This window comes from Buteo buteo, chromosome 6 (genome assembly GCF_964188355.1).
Source record: "Buteo buteo chromosome 6, bButBut1.hap1.1, whole genome shotgun sequence".
NCBI lineage: Eukaryota > Metazoa > Chordata > Aves > Accipitriformes > Accipitridae > Buteo > Buteo buteo.
Window position 1 is genome coordinate 27,869,858 of NC_134176.1, and position 17,644 is coordinate 27,887,501.

The 17,644-nt window shown below is 35.8% G+C and overlaps 1 protein-coding gene across 1 annotated transcript in view; it reads right to left on the reverse strand.

Moving 5' to 3' along the window:
- Positions 1–17,644, reverse strand: part of MIPOL1 (mirror-image polydactyly 1) — a 195,328-nt gene that overhangs the window by 131,122 nt on the left and 46,562 nt on the right. Inside the window, exons 5-7 of the mRNA XM_075030253.1 lie at positions 15,519–15,705; positions 12,647–12,779; positions 11,558–11,663 (exon numbers count right to left, since the gene is read on the reverse strand). Of these exons, the coding sequence (XP_074886354.1) occupies positions 11,558–11,663; positions 12,647–12,779; positions 15,519–15,705 (426 nt within the window). The remainder of the gene's footprint in view (positions 1–11,557; positions 11,664–12,646; positions 12,780–15,518; positions 15,706–17,644) is intronic.

Here is a 17,644-nt window from a genome sequence, read left to right on the forward strand (position 1 = left end):
AGACAGAGGACTATATCCTCTCCGATTGCCACAGGCACCTCCAAAACACTCAGCTGAGGTCTGTAGGTTCCAGAATTCTCCATGCTCCCCTTCTAGTCTGCCAAACTGGTGTTTAGCCACAGTCTCCTAACACCATACTACAGTCTCTTTCAAACTTTGGCATTTATTTCTCAAGAACCTTCTGTATTAAGCCTTTGCTACTGGGCTTCCTTAACCCCTTCAGAACTCCTGCTCCTCTCTGAACCACTGCTTAAGTCATTAAGATCTCAAAGAAAGGCTTCCTTCTTCCTCACATTAGCCTAAAGCTTTTATCCCAACAGTCTTCAATTGACTCTGTTGCCTTTATGTCAGTTTACTCTTACTTCACCTTTGTACATTACTGTACAAAAACTTCACAGTGTGATATAACACAGAACCTTATGGTTCTTCACAGCATGGAACTATAGGAACATAGCAGTACATTTTGGTAGCAGACATATTGCTTGCACAAAATACACTTTATCGGTACCAAAAAAACCCCCAAACTCCCCAACCAACTGAAATACAAAAAGTGGTACGTTTCTGTACAGTTCACAAGCAGCTCAGATAACCAGGGATGTAAGACAAGTGAGAAGATGAACAGAAGAAGAGTCAAGACAGATGAGTTAGGAAGATGTTCAAGGTAGGAAGGCAATCCTCTTGTCCTCAAGCTGGGGAGAAGAGTGTTATTGAGGAGTAAGGAAGCATTTTTTTCAGGTCTAGCAAAAGGTTGCACAATAACAGCAGACTGGACGAAAGAAGACAGGGAAAGGCTAAACGTTATGTCTGGAAGTGCAGTCCCTCCTCTCACAAAAATCTGCAGTAGAGCTGCTAGCCTAGCCATCAGGCCAGAGGAGTACCAAGCTGCGTCCCAACAAAGAAAAAAAAAAAAAAAAAAAAAAGAAGAAATTCAGCATCAGAAGCACAAATCTTGAAATGTACACAAAATTTAACAAACAAACAAACAAAATTTAATTCTCTTTGAGTATTTACTTGTTCCACAAGAATAGTATCTTTTTTCTTAAAGATTGATTTCCTCTGTTAGCAACAAGAAAGCTTTGCTTGATGTGGAATGGAAAAACTAAGGCATGAGCAAAGCAGCTGCAAAACTGCATGTGCACAGATTGGTAGTCAGGAATAAGTTTGCAGCACTTGCAGAGGATAAGTCTGATATCTGCAAAGGTAGGTGGCTCCGCAAGAACAAGAACAAATTGTATGAGGTGGGGTGTGCATTTCAGCTCACCAGACTTCCACTTAGGTTGCTGAGATCTTTGATGGCAGGGAAACTAGTGCCTCAGCATTGACTGCCTGGGTAAACTACAATGCAACTGCTATGTCCCGGTCAGATCTGGAATACACAAGCAGTTTAATTCTGTATGGTAATTATTACCTATCTGTACCTTAATATATTTGTTTACCATAGTTTTTCCAGTAAATTATGCCAGTTTATCTAGCATCATGCCAGCTACACTGCACAGAGAACCCTCTCCATGAAGCTACAAGTGGAAACATTATGTAATTTTCATAATGAAAACAATTGCTGGAATGAGTAGAAAGCTGTCTAAAATAACCAAAGATTTGGCACTCATTACTGTTGTGGGGTTAATTAGTTTCCAGATTAGTTAACTTCCTTCTAGTCTCTTTGAGTGCATCCCTTCTTCTGTCACCTTATAACATTCCCACCTCAGCGTGGAAAACGACAATTTGCTGACTGCTACAATGGATCTTGAGCATACAAGTACACTTAGGGGGACTGTGTTTTGACACATCTAATTCCCTCTCTGTGTAACTATAACCAGTGGTAATAATGACTATACAGGCTTTTAAAAAACAGATTATTGCTTATTTGGCCTTAAACCAAAGTAATGTACATATAACAGTATGAAAACATTCAGAAAAAGAGTCCTCATCTAACTCATTTTAATGGTCTACAGAAGGCTAACTCACCTGATCCCTTTACCAGCCAAAGCTTCTGCTGAATTTAGTTCAGACATTTCTGTTATCCAATGCCTATACATTTCTGACTCTATTTAATATTTTACAAATTCCTTTTTTTAATACTATATGGAATATTTTAACAGTTACACAATTGCAGGTAGTCTGAAGTATGACGTTGTTAACAATAACGTTCACCATTCAGATTGAGCTGTGGATGAGTCACAAGTAAAAGTTCAGGACCGTAAGGATCATTGGATTCTTCAAATAAGCCACTGAAATACATACACCTTTGGGTTGCAACGTAGCAGCAAACCAAAACATTTTGTGTCATATTTAGGAAAGTATGTAAATTATAAGCTGTTCTATGAAAAGTATATGAGAGAAAGTGACATAAAAATTCTCCATATTAAAAAGACTAAAGAATATCCAGATTATCACCCCTATGCTTCTTAAAAATGCCAGACAAAAATTAATTTAGAGCAACAAGTCAGGCTCCTAAGTCCGATTCAAGATATGGCATATCCAGCAAAATACTAGCCCCATACTGGCACACTGACTTGATGCCTGTTCCAATGAAAAAAGTGATCCAGCTACTTAGTCACCAACTGCTCTGGTCGACACCACGAGGTTTTTCTTGGAGATCTTCCAATGGCGCACCAACCAACCCCCATCCTGTTTATCTTGAGGCCTGACCAACAAGAAACACAAATTCTTATAGAACTCGTGTTTCAAGCAAGAAAATGACACACAAAAATGAAGTATGAATAGTCAAGCATTAAGCTAAAATGAATTGTGTCATTTACTAATTCATATGTATATGACATTCAAGAGTTAAAATATTTAAATCCATAGTGCTAAATTAAGAAAAAAGGATTATTTTCCAATGCTTGCAAACATTGTAATATATACAAATATGATATTACTATTTAGTTGCACAAACTTTATTTGCTTTGGAATAATTTAATAACGTCTTTCTCCTTGTAACTAAAACCCCTGCATACTCTAAAAGAGCTCTTTATTTTAAAAGAATCATTATGCTAAACTCATCAATTCTAAAACATTTTTAGTTTTTAGTAAAGAAAACAATTGTAAACAGAGAGCTTTTGTAAGGTAGATAGCTATTACAAAGTTCACTTAGAAAATCAATATAGCATTTTAGCTGGAATTTGCTCATTAAACACCCACAGCTCTAATGCAAATTATGATGGAATGAATAAAGCAAATACATATGCTTCTTTCTTTTTATTAAATGTAAAATCTACTGTTAATTGCATCTGGTATGTCATATAAACTTTTCTCCTTAACTATTAAATGGAAGCTTTTACAAAAGTCATTAGAGATTCTCTTTCTTTGACTTGTATAAATTTCAATATTTGTTCAGTAAAGGTTCACAGCAGTTAAATTACATTAACAAATATTATTAGCTACTATGTAAGCCAACTAAGTAAAATACTTATATTGCAGGTAAAACAAATCAATGGGTGTTTACAATAATATTTGGATATGTCCATTTTTAAACAAGCTTATCAAATATCATGTAATTCTTAGTCAAATGAGAGAGACTCAAAGTAGATTTTTTCTTCCCAAATACTCAAATTTGTTTAGTAAGCTAATTGTTTTCTAATATGGGCAAAAGTAAATATGAAGAAGATGAACCATACCGAGTATGAGTTTACTGAGTCAAAGCAGTGTACATATTTTCTTAGTTGAACCTGATTCTTTTGGCAAACCTATCTTCTACACTTTTTAAACTACCTTTAAAATACAGCAGTAGTAAGAAGGTGTGTTGGAAATCATTCTAGTTTAATCAGTGATTCATGATTTTCCAAACAACAGAACTTTGGGGGAAGGGAGGAAAGCACGGTTCCCAGGAAAAAAGTCTGTTTGCTGATTTCCTAGAGGTCATCTGTGTAAATAAAATAACTGAATAGGAGAGGCAAGAAAGAAGAAATTGTTAGGACTTAAAACATCTATGGTAGCAGAAATCAATTCACGTTACTCATTAAAAAATGTAAAATCCAGAATACAGGCCAGACCTTATAAGGAAAAGATGAGATCACTACCCACACTATCTCAGAAGATACAGTAAATATTATAACACTCTAACAATTGGCTTTCAAGCTAAGTCAGTTTTACAGAAATAATAACAATTTGCAAGGTGTTTCACATTAAGATGTGATGAAATACTGCTTTTGGCTTTGGACTATGTGGAAAAAAAAGTGATTCAAGAAATAGTACATTTAAAATTTTGCTAATTGTTTTTGTAACAAGCACTAGTTATACTGATCAGTTACTTCCAAGGAAAAGACATGGTGAGAAAGTTTTTCCCTTAATAACAATGTATTGTTGCAGAAGGTCAGGGTTTTGCAGTTTAAGATTTAGTATTCAAGATCAGTGGTTGCTGAACAATAAGTGACTTGGGATTTTCTTTGGCATTGATTCTGGTACATTCAAAGTAATTTTGCTTGTTACTCGCACCATTACAGCAAAAAGAAATACAAATGACGTGATAGGTTTTTACAGAAAAGGCTCTGAGCATCTTAAATATTCAAGAATTGACTGAAATAATAATAATTGACTCAAAAAATTTTTTTGATGCATGACTCAACTTCTGTTTCATACAGGTATACAGCTCTAACATAGGAGTGAATGTTGAACTCATGAGAAAAATGAAGTAAAGAATATTTTCTGTTTTATGCCTTTTGGAGATGTATATTATTCTGAAGGAAAAGTAGAAACATGAAAGAACTTGCTTGGCCAAGTCATACTTAGAAGTCAAGATTCCCGCAATGAGCTTCTTGTTTATCCTGCTCAGTTGCTTCCGTGAAAAAACTGTCAGCTGAAATTTATCCTACATAGAGGTTTAACCGAAGCTTTTTAGGGATTTTTGTTGTGTCTTCAGTTTGGATTTCTGAGTAGCAGCTACACGAATGTGAGGAATTAGGGAAGCGCACTGGATTTTCACTTTCATCAGTTCTCTCATTCCAGTCCACCATTGCTGGGTCTCTGTCTAATCACAGGAGGACTTGGAAACTATCCTTGCCATTTCCAGATGGGCCACTATGATTAAATTTTTATTTAACCATATGGATACATGCTTGTTCTCCTTAGAGAAATACAAACATGTATGTATTTGTTATCTAGTCATTTTAGAAATCAAAATCCTCTGAGACTTCTTTCTACTAGGTTTAATAACTGTGTTCATAATTCTTAAATAAGAAATCAATCTTATCATAGCCCAATAAACAAACAAACAAAAAAAGATTTACTGCATTGCTATGAAAGCCTTTAAAATGTGTCATTAATTGGTCTCTGCACATACATGTTACAAAATGCGGATAATCCCTAGAAAATTTCAAAGCCTAAGGCCCTTACACAGTTCTCATCCAGGTTAATGGCAAACTACCATGAGCTCCAGGGCTTACTGTTGACTTAAAAATAGTGCTGAAATATTCTATTACGAAACAGACAACTTAAGTTCCTAGCTTTTTTTTTGAAAGCTACCATTCATTTTCTTTCAGTTACGATGTATAACTGAAAAATAAAAGCAAAATAGTGATAAGAAGATCATAGGAAAACTACTTAGGAGTTTTCACTGGTCTATACCAGGAATTACAGACTACAAGTCATTTACACCCAAATGTGACTTTATAGATAAAGCAATCTGAACAAACACTGATAGAACACAGTGACTTCTTTATTGCTTTGTGTTTGTTGTATGTATTTAGTACATAGCATTCATCTGCTCCTACACTTCCAATGCTATAAACAGAGTGTTCTTAATAAAAGGCTAAAGTTGCTTAGTGGCAGCTCTGCATAGGGTTTTCTTTGTGTACTCAGATCCCAATTCAATTAAAAAAAAAAATAAAGTGGGAGAGAATAGGAGAGAGTATTATACACAGACCCCAAGGCAGTTCTTGTGAAAGCCAATCCCTGTACAATACTTAAGCCTCTGCTTCTAATACACTAAACACAGCTGACTTAAAAATTCAAACCATAATGCTGTTAAACTTTTTTTCAGTGAATAATTACTGATGCCTGAATATTTACTTTAGGGGGAAAAATATAAATGTTGCATTAAAGTTTGTGAGTTATAGTTTGACAGGTTAAATAAAAGGTTTTGTAATACCCCAAAAAGTAGATTATTTGCAGACTTTTTTATTCCTGAATAAACCCCAATTCTTTATGTTCATCTAGCACTGTAGTGGGGAAGAGAGAAGGGCCAGATTAATCATAACAATATGCAGAAGATACTGGCTTGCTTTTCACATAAAAGCTCCACCCATATATAGGTTAGGAATTTACATTTTAACCTATGCCAGCTCATCGTACATTGTACTTCAAAGAGCTGCATGCAACTTTTTGACAATTAACAATTCCAACAATCTGAAAGTAAAATTACATTGTTTCAAATTAAGCTGTTAAAAATTAAGCCAAGATGTTCTCAGTCACAAGACCACCACCTTGGGGTTTTTTTTCTGTCCTTTAGATGGTTTGTCTAGCTCCCCTAAAGAGGATTCAAATCCTACAGTTATTTTCAAAATTCTGTTATTTACCAGGAAATATTTTGAAAAAATATTCAGGAAATAGTTTTGCATAATGAAGCATTAATAGGACAAACCCCCTAAGAACTATAGAGACTATATATACAAATGAATTATGCACAGAAAACTGAGTTAGGGAAGTATATGCATTACCTACTTAAACTGTAAAATATCATTCATATTTAGGTTTATAAACACCAGGGTTGGGAACTATTGAGTTCTTTTGGCTAAAGCCCAATATTGGCCTTATTTCAGTTTAATTGGAAGAGGATCTTGAATTCATCTTCTCCATGAGATATCAGGAACCTGGATTTCTGTTTGTACCAAAGGTTAATAAGAAATGTGTCTGCAAAAGTCAAACAGCATTAAATACCAAAAACTGATTATTATTCTGCAGGAGTTGTTCTGTCATTCATAATCTCTCCATGCTCCAACCTTCCACAGCTAATCTTTAATGGATGACATGCAAGAAAAAAAATAACATCTAAAAAGGCACTCGAAAATGAGCTTTGAAGAAATGGAAAATATTTTTCTTCTGTGCTGGAAGTTATTGCCACCCAAAGTTTATTACTGGTAAGATTACTTATTTCCTCTTACTTTATGGGATATTAAATCAAACTAACTCTAAGCTAATAGCCACTTGAATATTTTATTATTAACTACTGCATATGCATTCAGTAATTTTTTTTCAAGTTAATTTAGAAAAATTCAAATAATGTTCATGAACATTTCCATACCGTATTCAAGAATTCCGTAATACCACAAATGTTAATTCTCAACATTTTTGTAAAAACAGACCTGAAAAAGGGGACTTCATTATAGGTATACTGCCATCGTTTCGCAGAGACTGAAAGCTGTATAACATATACAACAGTATTAGAAGTACTGCTTTCCCCTTTTTCCACACTATATTTCCTATCACCACTTTGGTCTTTCAGAGAGCATCTGCAGAATGCTAATACAGTTTTCAGGCACTGAAGGTGGTGTGTAACACCTACCAGATCTAGCCGGTCTGGACTCAATCCACTTCCTGCTGAGTTGACTCTGATTTCAAGAAGTATTAAAATTTGGTAACATTACTATTAGATATTTGCAGCCTCCCTCCCCCCACAGAATAGCCCTTGCTACAGCAAGATTTAAGGAGAAATATTTTTTATTATATTTTCGTTCACCTTGCTACAGCAAGATTTAAGGAGAAATATTTTTTATTATATTTTCCTTCAGAATTATTCTTAGTCTCAATATATAGCACTGTGATACCAAGTAAAATATTCCAAGAGCCAAGGCTGTGATGCCAACTATGGTATATCTTGTTGCAGTAATGGTGGGGTTTACTGTTGAGAAGACCAGGGCTTTAGTATTTTTTCCAGTCTAGAAAATCTACCACTATGCTCTACAATTCTCACTTATACTCAACCAGCTCTTTCCTCTAAAAGTTCCTATACATCCCCTGTATAATTCTTCTATTAGAAAAAAATGAAGTCACTTATTATGCCCATCCAAAGTGAGATCTGTTCTCTCTGCTAGTTCTTTTGAAGACTTACTCCTTTGCAATGCCTCCATCCTCATCTTCCAGTCTGTCCTCAGAAGATGTGTGCTCCTTCCCCCTTTCCCCTCCCACAGAGTGCACCCATTCCCTTTTCTGTTCAACATATGAAAGTTCTGCAGTCCCACATCTCAAAATTTGTCTGTTCTTCATACCTAGTTCACATATGGTGTTCCCTTTTTTCCTTATATTATCCTAGTCTCTGTTCTTTTATGATGTATTCTTCCCTTGATTTTCCCAATGTTGCCTCCATCTTTGCTCTCCTCTACATGATGAGGACTGAAACTAATGGTACCTTCTCACATTGGCTTATAATGAGAGGAAATACAACAGAAGAATAATGAAGCAGCAGCAGGAACCTGTGGCAACTATGACAACCAGAAACAATAGTCTCTAATGCTTAAAAGCTTGCAACCAAAACTGTGAATTCCTGAGCCATAGCTACCTGCATAGAGAAAGGAACCCAAGGAAGTTCTAAAAATCCATTTTCCAGGCTACTAAAATTTTAAAATAAACACCTTCTGAAAATAGGTTATTTACTGCACACAATTTTAAACATTCTCTTCCATCATGTATATCTTCTGTCTTAACCCTACTTTTTCTTATTCTCTTATGAAGCATTTCACAAATATACACTTTTTCTCTTCACTTCTTTGTCTGAACAAAGTAAAAATCATAAAGCAACAAGCATTGGGTTATTTGTTTCTGAAGACTGTTGTAGCTTCATTTTAAAATGGCCTTTGTCTTCAGCTTTTCTGTTCTTTCCATGGGATTTGTTTAGGTAAAACCCATCAATTAGAGGGTTAAATTTTAAAATAGAATTGTAATATTCCTCAAAGGAGATAACATTTTTATGGTGTACCTTTCTGATGTTTTTTACAATATAATTTTGTGGAGTGTCCTGGTTTCAGCTGGGATAGAGTTAACTGTCTTCCTAGTAGCTGGTACAGTGCTATGTTTTGAGTTCAGTATGTGAAGAATGTTGATAACACTGATGTTTTCAGTTGTTGCTTAGTAGTGTTTAGACTATAGTCAAGGATTTTTCAGCTTCTCATGCCCAGCCAGGGCACCTGACCCAAACTGGCCAACAGTGTATTCCATACCATGTGACGTCCCATCTAGTTTAGGAACTGGGAAGTGGGGGCGGGGGAATCGCTGCTCGGGGTCTGGCCGGGTGTCGGTCGGCGGGTGGTGAGCAATTGCCCTGCGCATCATTTGTACATTCCAATCCTTTTATTACTACTGTTGTCATTTTATTAGTGTTATCATTATCATTATTAGTTTCTTCTTTTCTGTTCTATTAAACCGTTCTTATCTCAACCCACGAGTTTTACTTCTTTTCCCGATTTTCTCCCCCATCCCACTGGATGGGGGGGAGTGAGTGAGCGGCTGCGTGGTGCTTAGTTGCTGGCTGGGGTTAAACCACGACATGGAGTCATTTTCTTATCATAAAGTCAGTACTAAGTAATAATAAAAATGCAAACACCCATATTTACAAGCTTCACTCTACCATGTGTTATACACTGCAGTAATTAAACATTAACTAGCAACATGAAATCACAGCAGCATGTGTTCTCCTTTCCTCAAAGGACTTAACACAAGGGGAAAAAGTTTTTCTTAAACACACTGAGTCTTCTTTATTAGGTTCTGCTTGTCCATTAGAACTTGCCCCAAGGCTTTTATGAGAGACAGACACATAGACCTCCACAAATTCAGTCTGGTTGACAACATTCCAGATTTCAAAACATTTATCCAAACTTGGTAACATTCTTAGAACTGTAAGACAGGAAGCAAAAAACCCATGAAATATTAATGATGCTTCCTTTTGGCAAACAGCTTAAGTAGTAAGGATCCTCTTGCCCTCTCTCAGCATTTAAAGGATTTTATATTTCCTGAACTTGTAAAAGGAGAAAAAAGGGTATTTTTTTTAAAGGTCATCCTTATTACACATTGTATCTTTCATCAAAATTTGGCTTATTCTTCCTTTTAAAGTGGAATAACTATGTTAATTATTATATCCATATGCACGCCATACAATTTTGAAGAGAATATTATGCATAGGACATAGTTAGAAAGTTTAAACAGTAGTGTAGGAAAAAACAATACTAACAAATAATTCAACTGTATCCATAAAAATGAAACTAAACATGTTTTTGACACACCTTTTGACACACACTTCTTTCCAGGTTTTAACGAGCAATGAACACCGATATCAAAGAGAATATTTCTCTATTATAGGTACAGAGGTAAAACACTGTGCAAATATCCAGGAACAAACAGAAGACTTGGGATTCAACCCAAACAATTTGCATTAGCCTTCGGCTGCTGGATATAACTATGATACACAGTGCGGATTTTTTTTCTTCTGAAAATAAAGCAAGCAGTTTATGCAAAATGAAATAAGAATAAAATTATGCCTATATTTCAATTTGTTTCCTAATATGTAGATTAGATTTGCCTTGCCCTTCCTCCACCACAGAACATCTAGGAATTCCCTCTTCCATCTATAATATACACAGAATACTGTATTCTCAGGAGTTTGACATTAAGTGGAAAGTCAGCCATCTGTTTTTTCAGCTGGAGAGTTGATTTTCTGCTCCATTTTCCTGAAGACAGTTACTCCTCCCTTCATTACCAACATTTTGGGGACAGGCATTAGTATTATTAATACTATATGAAGTGTGTGTGGTCTATGAGGACACAATTTTACCTAGCTTACACTTTTTTTATAAAAAAATGATATGATCAATTTATAAAAGCGCTCCCATTGATTCCTTAGAAATCCTCAGAGTATTTTTCATCCATTTGGTACACTTTACACACAGTTACTTTTCAATAATAAAAGTACTCAGTTTCATTACTTTAGAAATTTCCAAAATTGTAGAATACAAACTGTCTCCACTCTTCTGTGTCTGCCCAAAGAACAAGTAACAACCAATATAAGCATGCATTTACTTTCAACTATAAACTAAAAAACCTTTCATTTTGGGAATTTCTATAAACTTCCTTCACTGGAGACATACCATCATCAGACAAAAATTTATTATAACTACCAAAAGAACAGATTTTTCAAGAAAAGTGCATGTCTCTAGTTGAGGTGAATGTGCAACTATCACCATACACGGGGAGGGGGTAGTATTGCTCTGAACAAGCTAAAACAATAAGTGGTATTTGAACTGCTGGTTGAAAGGTAGAGGCACTGGTAATCATTATTTCCCCTTGTTTGTTCAGGACCTTCCAACAAAACAAACAACCTTTTTGTGATTGGATTGACATGGTGTTAACAATGCATTTAATGCCCAAATCAGTATGAATACAGGTAAAGCTCCTGCTAATACCAGTACCAGGATGTTAAAGCCACCTATTTTCTAAGCAACTCTAAACACATAAAAAAAAGTCAAATCTTCCCTCCTTTAGCAAATAAAGCTAACATTCACTAGGCCACGTCATATAGCAACCGCGGGTACTGTATGAGCCATACAGCCATCTGTTAAACGCTTGCCTACTGTACCTGCAATCTTTTCTGCAATCTTAGCTTCTGTAGCTCTCTCTTGCAGCTCTAAGTCCAGTTTTATTGTCTTCAGCTCCTTGTCCTTTTCAGACAGCTTATCTTGAAGCTGAATTGAACAAATGGACAGTAAGATTCTTATCTGGCTGAAACAGTCAACTAGCTCTTTTAACCACAACAAAATTTTAAATAATAGTTCCTTATGCCCAAAATACAAACACTAAGCAATACAACAGAAGCTCAATTAATTATATTTATTTATTTAAAGGACAAATGTTAAAAATATCTTTTTTATCATCTGCCCTATCTTACTCTGCAAGACAAGCAGCAATGTGTGTACCATTATTTTCACTTGGGATTCTCTTCTTCAGATATCACCAGCTGTGGTCCTTCTCACTAAGTTCAGAATTACATGGAATATAATGCAAGTAGCGTCTGCATAAATAGCCTATTTTCTACCAAGAGTACTGACATCACAACCTGAAGATATTGTGGTGTAAATACGTAATTTTTCATGTGCATCGCCAGATGGAAAACTGGTATTCTTTCGCATGCTGAGGCCTTTCTTTTAACTGGGAATTCACTAAATCTGTTCTTGGACAAGCTCATCTGAGCCTGCCGTTGAATATTCAATGACACTTCGTGGAAAGACTATAGACTTTTCTGTTGTTTAGGTGCATGCAACTGCTACTAATGCTAGAAGCAATGCAATGTGCAAGTAGGATGGAATTTTTTTCCCCTCAACAAAGAGGAGGTATCAGGGCATATTCATTATCTGGACCACATGTACAGAAGCATGACCTCCAGATTCTATTCATGAAATCCTGGCCTTGGTTTTGGTCCTCCTTGGTTTTCAGCCATGGTGCAAGAACCTATGTCACTGATTAAAAAGGTCAAAGGGTAGGATGAAAGATTTTTTTAATTCCAGAGAAGCAGTTGTTAAACAGATACTAAGAATTCAAAATGACAAGAAAGCTATTGATTGGTGCACTAAAATAAATAACAAAACTAAATTAGGAACAGTTTAAAATGTATGTTTTGTAAGACAACCATAAAAGAGCAAATACTGTGATCTGAATATCTCAATTGTACCTTTTTATTTTTGGCCCTCAGAGTGTCCAATTCTTTTAAAAGGAATGCAGTTTCTGTTTTTCCACCTAAATCTGAAGCATCCTTCCATGAGGATACAAATTCAGGGAGTATCCTATTAGCCTTTCTTTCTTTCCTGTGTTTAGGAGAGGAAAAAAAAAAAAGAAAGAAAAATAATGCAAAACCAGTTCCTCTCCCCTCCCAAAACAAAATACACAGAAATAAATTATCAAAACTTGTTAACCATCGCAAATGTATTAAATAGCCAGTAAAAGCAATGTCCTTCTATCACTTCTTAATTCTGTAATTCTGAAAAAAGCCTGTAAGTCTGGCAAAGTAAATAAATATACTACAGTACTAAGGCATAAAACAGATGAATATAAATTGGCTATGAAGCCTATAAACAGAAAATGCTTAAGGGAAGCAAATACTGAAAACATGTGCTTAAGACGGAGTGGCAAAGTAATGAAACATCTGGGGATCAAATTAATGTTCAGGTTAAAAAAAAACAAATTCTTTGGTAGGATCGACAATTCCACATGAAGTGAAATAAGGATATCCAGAAGACAAGATCTAGGATTTCATCTTGAAGAAATCTGTAAAATGATGTTGTTATTCTAAATATAACTGACAACAGGAATTCTATACTGTATACCATTCACAGAGTTTTACAGTAACTTATTTAGTCATAGGCAGGGAAAAATAAGACAAGATTCAATGGCCACAAAAATTCCGTCTCAGGGTAAGACTTTTATAAAACTCCTTCGCTATCTGTTGATACTCGCAGATAACTCACATCTAACTTGTAAGATGGCAGCAAAATCAGTAGATAAATGGATTAGAAGGGGGATTAGCAAATATTTTTAACATTTGCTTCCCTCAACTGTTTTCTGTTTATAGGCTTCATAGCCAATGAGTCATAAGAAGTAGCGACAGAAAAGCTATACCTTCTGAACTCCTATTTCTGCTGTATACCTTACTTTCATTATGTATAATTCACATTCTAGAAAGAAAAGGAAAGTTCTCTGTTGCTCCAAAGAGTCATTCTCTTAGGTAGACAGTTGTTTGTACTCAGCCACCCCTTTCTTCAGCTGCTTCCACTGGATTTATTTTCTCTATGGTTCTTTAAGAAGGAAGTTAAGATATTCTTCAGGCAAACTATGGTGCAACCTAAAGCACATCATACATAGACAGCAGGGAGATTCACATAAAAAAAAGTACTTACTTAGTGCATTACACTATATATGGGGGGGGAAGAGCGCTTAAACTGCTTGTCTTCACTTTCCAGATCCTTCAAAGCCTATTTCATCTTTGCTCTGTCTAGCAAATTTCATTTAGTATTGTTTCAGACTGTAAGTGATAGATGCCTCTGGATACTACTGCCTAGACATTACAAACCTCGAGCTTTTTTTGTGCATTTTCCATGTTCAGGATGTGCTTCCCATGAACAAGTTTGAATATACCTCATCATCATCTTTCAATCCCTCAAATGTTTTCTTCCTGATGTCTAAAAGAAAACTTGACAAGTCACAATGATGGTACACTAAGGCCATCATCTATAATGCAAATCACCACTGACTCAATATTTCCTGGGTCATTCTATATCAAGATATTTTCTCATATTCTAATTGCAATCTATTTGGGGAAGTACAGATTTTGTGCAGTTTATATAGTATCTACCACACCGAGTTTTTGGCCTATAACTTTAGGATCCTACATGCAATATATCTGCAGATGAGACGGTTCAACATGCTAACTGCTGTTGGAGGTTAATCTCGGTGTTCAAGACCAGCCTGATTGCCAGTGTGAGTGGCACTGGTGAAAGGCAGGAGCAACAATCTTTGGCTGACTCTGTGCTGAGCTGTGCTTAAGCACTCAGGATTATATTGGCTTTTAGTACAGGATGCATTGCCCTAACAGCATATCTCAAGCCCTAATGCAAAAAAAAGCAACAAGAGAGATGGAACAGTACTATGGACTGGTTTGGGCCTAATGGGTCACCACTAGATCATACTAAAGGTAACAAAACCAGGTGTAGAATCTGCCAGACAGTTGAAGAATTAGAGTATATTTTTCAAAAGTATGTCTTAGGGATCTCCAGCCTTGATGCCATTTTCAAAAGCAACTCTATCACTCTCAGCTAAGACTTGGGCTTCAGAATGCCTAAGTCACTCAGAACTGGTAGGATGTTCCCTAGTCAGTGAGGTATACCTTCATATATTATGTCACATATAGCATGAGTGTATATGTTTCTTAAGACTGCAGTAGAGGGCCATAGCTCAGTATGGAAATTAATGACAATAAATGACCAAAGTTAACAAGAGAATAAAATCTTCAGAGTTTGTATTACACTTTTCAACCATATTTGCCCTTGTCCAGATTCCTGTCACAGACTGCCTACAAGGTATTACAGCTCCTCATCTTCACTCTTCCAGCTTCATCTGGACTTCACCCTGTTTTATTCCTGCTTCCTACTCACTTCCACCCTGTTTTATTCCTGCTTCCTACTCACTCATCATACTTAGGGTACGCTGTGCCTGTTGTGTAAAGCCACAGATACTACTAGACTTTTAGATCATTTTTTCTAATTTTGTTCAGTATGCATTTTTAAAATTATCTGGAGAGATCAAAATCATTGAAATCCCTGCAGTGTGTCACATAAGCCATTGCCATGATCATATTTTCTATCAGTGGCAGAGAATAAAGTGGTGAAGTGCTGCATTCCACAAGGAAAGATATGGTGAGTCTAAGTAAAAAGCTGACTTACTGATTTGCAGTTGGGAATTAAACTTCCCTATCTTTATGCAAAAATCCATATGCATAATGTCTATAATTTGAATCTAGAAAAACTATATATAGGGATATTTGTTTTTACCTTGATTCTTCAGGACTGGAATTACAATCATTTGGGGCTGCTCCTCTTTGACCGGTTACTGGCAAATCTGAAAGTTTCCATGCTTCAGCTTCTGCCGGGATGAAAAATTCTGGGTTTTTTTGAGAATTCTGATGAAGCTGAAACTCAACACAAAAGTCTTCTTTCTTCAGTTCCAGGATGCGTGTTTCTAATTGGAAATAGAAGCAAACACATTTTTTCATTTGGAGAAAGAAGCACAAACTTGAGATTTCTCATTCGAAAATGGTTTGCTATATTCTTATTTGTAGCAGAAAGGAGAAAGGACTCTAGTTTCAGACTCCTCATCTCACTAACGACCGAGACCTATGTTATCTAGAGCATGGATGTAGGTATTAGGACCTATTTACTGGATTTTTCTCATGGAAACCTGAAAAATTAATCATCATTTCCTAATCCCTCTTCCCCTTAAATGACTGCCTAAAATAATGCTGACCCTAGGAAATTATCTACCTATCTTTTGTAAAAATCAGCTCTACCCTAGCAAGACATGATGAATTTCTGCTGTAGACAGGGAAATTTGCAGGTTGTGAACTAGGCTCTTACTTATATAGAAGTCTTTTTCAAATCCATTTTGGCTACAAAAGGAGTATCAGCAAGCTGTAATGAGCAACAACAAATTTAAGGCCCCATTATTCACTCCTGGAGAGTGTAAGGTACAGGCTCATACAAATAAAGAACTTGAAGAATGCAAAGCACAAATTGTGTCAAAGGGAAAAATTATCTGATTAAAATGTTGATTGTGATAGTTAGTTCTCTTAAGCTTGGCCACTAGATATTTTTAAGACATATTTCTCATATCAAGGTATTTAAAAGAAAGAAAGATCTACATACCATGAATGTTCTTTCATAAAGTAAGACAAATAAGTTTTAATTATAGAACTACATTAAAAAAATGAGGAGGAAGAAGCCTAAAAAAAAGATGCAAAGGGAAAGAAGTGCATATATTCTTCATTCTTTCATTTAGATTAGTAGTGAACAAACACTGGAGCTTTTGCTCCTTCAATAAAGTTAGCATTTCCAAACATTTTGGATAAATTGTACGGTATACGTTCTTTGATCCAACTTGTTACTTCCTCCTAAAAAATAACAAGAAACTGTCTATACAATTGCAATCATCTACAAATAGCCTGAAAATACACATCAATCAGTATCAAGGTGTCATGCTGCATGTAAGACACAAACCCACAGATTCCAAGTCAAAAATACTGAAGACTGTCTCTAAAATCTGTTGCAATAGATTACTCTTTCCTTGAAGAAGGAAAGACACAGCCAATGGCACAGGAAACATCCCAAGGGCACAGAGAGATTACTTGTCGATTGGCTATAGTCAGTTTAACAAGTTCCCATTCAAAGCTATGTGTTACTACCTTGAGGAAAAAGTTATTGTACCCACTGATCACCTCTATTCTCCTTATCTACTTCAGCCCAAAATCCACCTGAATCGACTTTCACTATTCCTCTAAACTAGAACCATTGATTTCTGTACTAGAGGAACAACAGTCAACAGCACATCAGAATCTTTGTTTCTGAGCAATAATAAACATGTGGGGACCAGAACTTGATAAAACATTCATTAACAAGTATAACCAAACACTACTTTCAGTACTGTGATTGAAATGTGTTCCTCAGATCACTTCACAGCTAATGCAGAAATTGAACACAGCCTACAGCTACCTGGATTCTTTGAGCAAATGTACGCTGTTGTTCACCAGCTCAAAATCCTGCAGGGTTTTCAGCAGAGATTTCCTTTTAAGTGCTGCTGCTTTTTAAAACTGGATTCAACCTTTTGCTCCACCTTACAGTATATAGCGAGGATCTCTAAAGAAACAGGCATTAAAAAATTCACTATTTATACTCTAAGAACCTGCCCCAACTTGGGAGTGGCAACACATAAGGGCAAAATTTGGAATCCTCTTCAGTTAGTACTATCTGAAAACTAACCTACTCTGAATTTCAATACTTGCAAAGCTTTTTATAGGGAGGCATATACTTGGTTGAGATATATTTCCCATTTGATTTATATTATAAGGAACTGCCCATCAAACATCATCCTGTCCCCTTCTCCCATTTCAGATGCATTGATATAT